Source organism: Syngnathus floridae, chromosome 6 (assembly GCF_059516105.1).
Source record: "Syngnathus floridae isolate MCC-2025c chromosome 6, RoL_Sflo_1.0, whole genome shotgun sequence".
NCBI classification, from domain to species: domain Eukaryota; kingdom Metazoa; phylum Chordata; class Actinopteri; order Syngnathiformes; family Syngnathidae; genus Syngnathus; species Syngnathus floridae.
The window spans coordinates 19,217,992-19,225,527 of NC_142418.1; the positions used below are offsets into that span (position 1 = coordinate 19,217,992).

At 55.1% G+C, this 7,536-nt stretch overlaps 1 protein-coding gene across 1 annotated transcript; it reads left to right on the top strand.

Annotated features, from left to right (window-relative positions):
• Positions 1-648: 648 nt before the first annotated feature.
• idh2 (isocitrate dehydrogenase (NADP(+)) 2) lies at positions 649-7,369 on the top strand. The gene is made up of 11 exons (XM_088378272.1): positions 649-852; positions 3,922-4,013; positions 4,131-4,296; positions 4,551-4,711; positions 4,824-4,967; positions 5,048-5,184; positions 5,314-5,465; positions 5,559-5,671; positions 6,013-6,110; positions 6,179-6,271; positions 7,073-7,369. Exons 1-11 carry the CDS (start codon positions 735-737, stop codon positions 7,155-7,157), a joined length of 1,359 nt encoding a protein of 452 aa, XP_088234398.1. The 5' UTR covers positions 649-734; the 3' UTR covers positions 7,158-7,369.
• The last annotated feature ends 167 nt before the right edge of the window (positions 7,370-7,536 follow it).

Here is a 7,536-nt window from a genome sequence, read left to right on the forward strand (position 1 = left end):
TCATCTGGTGACATTTTTGTGCTGCAAACAGTTGAGCATGGGTAGCTGTCTGCCGGCCGCACTCAGGCAGCCTTCGCTTGAAAAAGAATGAGCTCGCTCGTCAATTTCCTCGTTCCCTCCCCTCTGCTAAGTAAGTAAGGTGAACGAAGGTTACCTGAACAAAATGTTCTAATCGACACCATCGAAAATTGCCCCAAGTCATTAAGAATTAAGTCATCATAATAGACGACGTTATATTATGAAAGGTAAAAGTTGATTTCCGGTGCCAGCATTGATCTTCCGGCATGATCATCAAGATGTGAGTCATCACCACCAGAGGGAGCCTCCAGTCGTTGAGGACCGAGCCAGTATCTTGAAGCGGGAGTCCGCGGCAATAAGTCCATCATGACTTGTCAAATTTTGTCACGGAATTGTTTATTTCAAACAGCAGACACGCACACATGTTTTGTTTTTAAAGTCTGCTCATGCCTAGGGTCAAGCAAAAGAAAAAAAGAAAGAAGTCCGGGAACTGTTGCGGGCCTCCGTCCCGGTTCAAGATGGCGGCTCGGTCCGCACGTCGCAGCTGGTGACGCGCGCAGTCGCTCTTGTGCAGAGGAGGGGCGAAGGGCGGTGCTGAGCAGCCCGCCTGCCTGCCTCCGCCCCCGCCTCCGCCGGTCGCCAGCTGCTATAACGTCTCAGTGTGATTGTGTGAGCCCTCCTTCCTCTTCACTTGGAGTCATTCGGGCCGGGGAGACATGGCTGGCTATCTGAAAGTCCTCAGCTCTCTGTCGAGGTCTGCCGCAGCAGCCTTTTCCCGAAATCCCGCCGTGCTCGCCCCGGCTGCTCAGTGCCAGACCTCGCAGCAAAGGAACTGTGAGTAAGCCGAGCGAATCGATCATGAAGCGGGCCGAATTTGTCATGCGATGCGACTGAATGGGTTTCGACGTTAGCCCGCCAGTCCCCCGTCCGTCCGCGTAGCATTTGTGCTAGCCGGTTTCGCATCTTCACCCGGATGCGCTTTTATTGCGTTTGTTGTGAACATCGAGCAACAGAAACGTCTTGAAACGTCTTCGCTATTTTCATCTCGAACCCTACGTAGTTTGAACTATCTGAGTCGTTGGCGCGTCGAGGGCCGAGAGGAGCCTGTCTGTCTGCCTGCCTGCCTGCCTGCCTGCCTGTCTGTCTGTCTTTTGTCTTGCCCATTCAAAGTTTGTGCGGGTGGGCTCCATGCGAAAGTAGCCGTAAAAGGGCAAAAGATTGCGGACCAGCGTTTCCCTCGTACAAGGCGAATGAATAATCGGTAGCCTCCTGGCACCGCTCTTATGAATGCCACCGTTCGTAACTGTCTGTTAAGATGACATTTGTATTCCGGGACCGACAAGTCCAACTGGTTATTGAAATGATAATGAAGTGGCAGGAAATTTGGTGGCATCCTTGTGAGCCGTTTGGGGGCAAAGTTTCCCCAAGGTCAGGCGCCGCCGACGAGGCTCCTCGGCGGTCAGAAATGGCTGCCGATGTCCTCCATACTGTTTTTCCGAGACACTCTCTCTCTCTCTCTCTCTCTCTCTCTCTCTCTCTCTCTCTCTCTCTCTCTCTCTCTCTCTCTCTCTCTCTCTCTCTCTCTCTCCCCCCTCGCTTCTGCATTTGTGTCACCTTGCTATGCTCTTCATTTGAACCCCATCGAGTTTTAGTTTCAATGCAAATCGCCTGCTTGTGCGATGCCTATTTTCAATTGTGCTAAAAACAAACTTGGCTTGAAGGCTTTCTGTTCTATTTATAAGAGCATTTGCGTCACATGACTTTTGCAGGTTACCCCAAATTGTCTGCAAGTTACTTCAAACAGTGCCAGCCCATAGATTTGGCAGCCTGTTATCGGGTTTGATGGGTCACTTGAAAGACTCCCTCCCGGCTGTTTGGGCCAGTGTCGTATTCCGTGCGAGCGGAGTATTTGGGGCAGGTGTTATGTCTCAAAAGCTTGTAAAATGGGAAAGTAACATGCCGACTTGCTTAGCACGTGGCTTCGCCGTTCGGAGGTGCGGTGTGGAGTTTGCGTGTTCTCCCCGTGCCTGCCTGCCTGCCTGCGGGGGGTTTCCTCCATAAACGAACGGCGGGCCGATTGAGCTTGTTTGCCTCGGTGTACCCCGCCATCGACTGGCGCCGTGTTTGCTGAGATATGCTGCCTTTCCAAACTCACTACAGTAGTCGAGGTTGCGTGTCGGGCATTGGATACAAGCTGCGACGCCTGCAGCTTGTGTTCGTGTGCGCGTCAGCTGAAAGTGAACGCGGAAGGGCAATTAAGGTGACCGAACGAGGTCGTCGGGAATCTTTCAGACTTTGGCCGTAGCTCGAGCACTGGCGCGTCGGCGGAAGGTCGCGTATGTTCACCCCCCCCCCCCCCCCCCCCCCCCCCCCCTGGTTTGTTTTGAAAAGGTGCCATTAGGAAAGGCGCTGGTCTTTTTAACGAATGTCGCACCGCAAATGCACACGGCGGCTAGCGGGCCCGACTTTGCCACACTCGCCCTTCAGAGCCGGCGGGCCGTGTCGTTCCGTCTGGTTACATAACATACTCTGCTCCAGTCCCGCCCCTCCCCCCTCGCTCTGCATCCCGGGCCGGCAGGCGGGCGGGCGGATAGGCGGGCTAGCGGATTTCACACTGAGCTCGTCAATCCAGGCCAAGCCAGATTCATTCTGCTTCTCCCCCACGCTGCAGGAATTGACCAAATGCATGGTTGGCGCTCAACAATCGAACCCATATGCAGGAAGCATTTTTGAAGAGCGTGCTGCCGACGCACGAGTACAGTTGATGTCTGCGTCGTGAACTCGACAGCCCTTTTCAAGTCTTCGAAAAGAACATATGGGATAATTCAAAAGAATATTTGAAATGTCAAATGCCTTCACGCTTTTGTTGATTTGGATGCTTTCCATTGGATGGGCCAAGGTTTGCTGCCTTTTGCCAGCCCCGTCACCAGAGACCGTTCCAGAATCGGGAAGTGTGTCAACTGTAGACGTAACGGCACTAAAGCAACGGGAGCCGACTATATCAAGCGTTGCTCCGGATGGGAGGCCAGGCGAGGCGAGCGTGTGGTCGGTCCTGCCAGCCGCCGGACGGACGGCTGGCTCTTGCTCGTGCGAGCGTGTGGACGGTCCCGCCAGACGCCATACGGCTCCCGCTTCTGCGAGCATGTGGACGGTCCCGCCAGCCGCCGTACGTCTCTTGCTTGTGCGTTGGCCGGTTTATTTTGAGTGCACATGTTGGCGACGGTGGCTGTTTGGACAGGTGCTCCTGAGGCTGCGAGTGGCTCAAATGTCCAGCACCGGCGAGGGGGGGGCTGAGTTCAGTGCAGCTTTATGTTTTATTCTGCTTCGTTTTGGAACCCTTTTTAAACTAGATAGAGAAGTGCAAGAAAGATTTTCAAAAATGTCATGAGACTGACTGCATTTGGAAAAATGCTCTAGCAAACTCTCTGTCTGGCTCAAAGCGTCACTGTCTCGCTTTTTTCCTCCACACGGACAGAAAGAAGTCGACGCCGTGAGCCCAAAGTGTCGGGCTCGTTTCTGGAGCGCGCACGCAGTCACGGACGGACAACGTGAGCTATCCGTGTTAGCGGCCGCCGCTAGTCGGAGCAAATTAGTAGGCCGAAAGCTGCGGCCGATGGGATGGCCTCAACCGGTGACCGGCGGGCGGGCTAACTGTTAGCGGCTAACCCAAGCTGACGACGGTACTTTCCTCTGACGGGATTACCGATAAGACGTTTATCTTGTTCCGCGTGTTTGTTAACCCGTCTCCTGGCAGGATTAAGTCCAAAGTCACTTTCACAAAGTTGAGCTTTACTCGAATCTACTGGTCCGTGATGGCGTCGGATTGCCAAAGGCGCTTTTGAAAGCCAAACTGTCCAGGAGTTCTTTCACAGCGTCTTTTGCGGCGGCGGCTGTGCTCGACAGATGGCGACAAGCGCATCAAAGTGGCCCAGCCCGTGGTGGAGATGGACGGGGATGAGATGACCCGGATCATCTGGGAGTTCATCAAGGAAAAGGTGAGCCTCAAACAAAAGTGCGTGATATGTTTGTCGCTGCTCTTGAAGAGTTTGATGAGTTTTTGGTGTGCTGCTGTGCCATCATCCCTCCCCTCCCCTCCCCTCCCCTGTCCGCAGCTCATCCTGTCCAACGTGGACGTGGAGCTCAAGTACTTTGACCTCGGGCTGCCTTACCGCGACCAGACGGACGACCAGGTGACTGTCGACTCGGCCTTGGCCACCAAGAAGTACAGCGTGGCGGTTAAATGCGCCACCATCACGCCTGACGAAGCCAGAGTGGAAGGTTTGTCGTGGGAGGAGGAGGGACTACCGTTTGTTTATTTTCGGGGCGCGTTTGCAATGGCTCGCCAAAGTTGAACTCCTAGTATCTTCAACTCAAAGGGCTCACTCGTAGCAATCCAATGCGTTGCGCTCCAAAAGCAAAACAAAGCGCTTGGGGAAGTACGCAAGCTCTTTGCAGTCCAAACTTCATTTGCTGCATCAAACTCGTGTTTGGAATCTGTTTGACGTGTCTCGGTCTTTCTTTTGTTTTGGCAGAGTTTAGCCTGAAGAAGATGTGGAAGAGCCCCAACGGTACCATCAGGAACATCCTGGGCGGCACGGTGTTCCGCGAGCCCATCATCTGCAAGAACATTCCCCGGCTGGTTCCCGGCTGGACGCAGCCCATCACCATCGGCAGACACGCTTTCGGCGACCAGGTGAAGAAGGCGCTTGGGCAAGGCGGGGGGTGGGGCCGAAACGCCGCCTGAACGCCAACGCCACCTGAACACCGCTAGGGCCTAAACGCCTCCGGGCTTTTCTTCCCGACAGTACCGAGCGACGGACTTTGTTGTGGACCAGCCCGGCAAATTCAAGATCATCTTCTCGCCCGCCGACGGCAGCGCCGGCAAGGAATGGGAGGTGTACGACTTCCCGGCGGGCGGCTGCGGGATGGGCATGTACAACACGGACGAGGTGAGAGAAGCTCGCGAGCGCCCATCGTTGGACTCTGAGCCTCACCCGTGTGCTTCGCTCTCGCTCTCTCTTTCCACCAGTCTATAACAGGCTTCGCTCACAGTTGCTTCCAGTACGCCATCAACAAAAAGTGGCCGCTCTACATGAGCACCAAGAACACCATTCTTAAAGCGTACGACGGCAGATTCAAAGACATCTTTGAGGACATCTTCCAGAAGTGAGTGGCCGCACTGCCCACGCACAGCCTGCGCGCTACCCACGCGCGGCCCGCGTGCAACCCACGCGCCATCCGCGCACCCATGCGCCGTCCGCGGCCACCTGAAAGCCGTCCTCCTTCCTCCCAAAGGCATTACAAGGCCCAATTTGACGACCTGAAGATCTGGTACGAGCACAGGCTCATCGACGACATGGTGGCCCAAGTCCTCAAGTCCTCCGGCGCCTTTGTATGGGCCTGCAAGAACTACGACGGCGACGTTCAGTCGGACATCCTCGCCCAAGGTAAGCCGCACGCACGCCCGCCCGCCCGCCCGCCCGCCCACTGTCCGTGTGTTTGAGCCCAGGTCTGGTTTCTCCCATCCGTCTGCCTTGCAGGTTTCGGGTCTCTGGGCCTCATGACGTCCGTGCTGGTGTGTCCCGACGGTAAGACCATCGAGGCCGAGGCCGCCCACGGCACCGTGACCAGGCACTACCGCGAGCACCAGAAGGTGAGACTTGTGTAGGCTCGGGCGAGATGGCGGAGCGATAGCGCCGCCCTGTGGTCGTTTCATGCTCACAGGGTTGCGCAATCAATTTGTCTGCGACGCGTTTGGCCTTAAGATGATGAACGGCAATGCCCATCATCAAGTAGAGCTAAAAAAACCAAAAATTCGACTCATTTTTCCTTCAATTGTGGCATTGTACTTTGTAAGCTGGGCAAGTCGTTTTGGAAATGCAGACGCACTACATACTGTATGGTGCAAGGATGATGGATGTTGACAAGTTTGCGGTCATATTGGCAAGAAGCCAAAAAACGAAGCAGTCACCGCTCCTGCCGCCTCCACTTTAGGGAAGGCCGACGAGCACCAACCCCATCGCCAGCATCTTCGCCTGGACCCGAGGCCTGGAGCACCGCGGGAAGCTGGACGGAAATCCCGACCTCATCAAGTAAGGCGCGCTCTGGCCCGCCTCGGCGATCCGAAGGTCCTCGTCGCTAACGGCCTTTGAACGCTCAGGTTCTCGCAGACGCTGGAGCGCGTGTGCGTGGAGACGGTGGAGAGCGGCACCATGACCAAGGATCTGGCCGGCTGCATCCACGGCCTGTCCAAGTAAGTTCGTCTGACTAGAGAGCGTGGCGGCGCAGTCATTTTGAAAAAGAATACAGACGGCAATTCAACCAGACGGCACGTAATTGCCGACTACAAACGATCCGGCTCCCGCTCCGATGAAGGCGAAAATGCTTCCAAAAGACTTTTCCTCATGCGCTTTGACTCGCGGTCTTTGAAGCGTTGGCTATGACAACTCGACAGAATGGAGAATGCTTGCGTGGTGCCACGTGTCAGCTTTTGCGTTTGGACCCACTTGAGATTGCGGGTCGCTCCACCGGAGTTATCTTCCGGTTTGCATCTACTTCGGGGCAGGGGACCGAATCCACCCACTCCTATCTGTCGGCGGCAAAAAATGGGACGTCTCCGATCCATCGTTTTTCAAGGCCCGGTCGGGACCAGCGCTTCATCCGCATTTCCAAATTGTCGCGTTTCAATTTTTGATGTAACGACCGCAGCGGCCGGCCGGCGGTGTCTCGGTAACGCTAACACGGCGACGTAAACGCCAAAGGTAGCAAGTTAGCGCTCTCGAGTACGTATTTTGTGAAGAGGGCGTCCTCATTGTTGTTGGAAGGGAGATAATTGACGGACTCGTCGATAAGATCGTCGATTTGATTTTGCGTTTGAATTGAATCGTCAGGTGTGGGTCGTGACGGTACTTGGCGGGTGGCCGAGGCTCCGTCTGATAGCGTTCCAGATATGACGCACTAACGACATCCTCACGATGCTTTGTGTGAAAAGTGTCAAAGGCATTGACGGCGTCCCTATCCCCCTCCCTCCCTCCCTCCCTCCCTCCCTCGGCAGCGTCAAGCTGAACGAGCACTACGTCAACACCACCGACTTCCTGGACGCCATCAAGACAAACTTGGACAAAGCCCTGGGCAAGTGAAGGCCTCGTCGCGCTTCCGTTTTTGTACCTCATTTTTAACTTAAAGGTCAACCCATTCATCTGAAGGACAAGAGTTTGTGTTATTTCCACTTGTATTTGAAGGGGGGGATGGCACGTGCCGGGGCCACCGGAGCCTCCCTAACACCTGTCCGTTGTCACGCCAGCTTTGATTTTCCTAACGTGCAAGGCCAATAAAACCTTTGTTTGACCCAGCCGGCCGGCGTCTTGTGATCGCTTTGAAAATCCTAACGCAAAGTCTGCAACGGTTTTGCGCCTCGGCCATCTGGGGCCACAAATTCGGTCGGGGAGCGCTTTTCGCAAGGGCTGAATGTTTGCCGTGCGTATTTCTCGAGCGTTAAGCTAGGCGCGCTTAACCGAG

Bases quoted from the DNA above. Each gene is read 5' to 3' on its own strand.
- idh2 (XM_088378272.1), top strand. From the start codon at position 735: ATGGCTGGCTATCTGAAAGTCCTCAGCTCTCTGTCGAGGTCTGCCGCA. The intron at 5,672-6,012 runs GTGAGACTTGTG...CCTCCACTTTAG, and splicing joins ACTACCGCGAGCACCAGAAG to GGAAGGCCGACGAGCACCAA. The intron at 6,111-6,178 runs GTAAGGCGCGCT...TTGAACGCTCAG, and splicing joins GGAAATCCCGACCTCATCAA to GTTCTCGCAGACGCTGGAGC.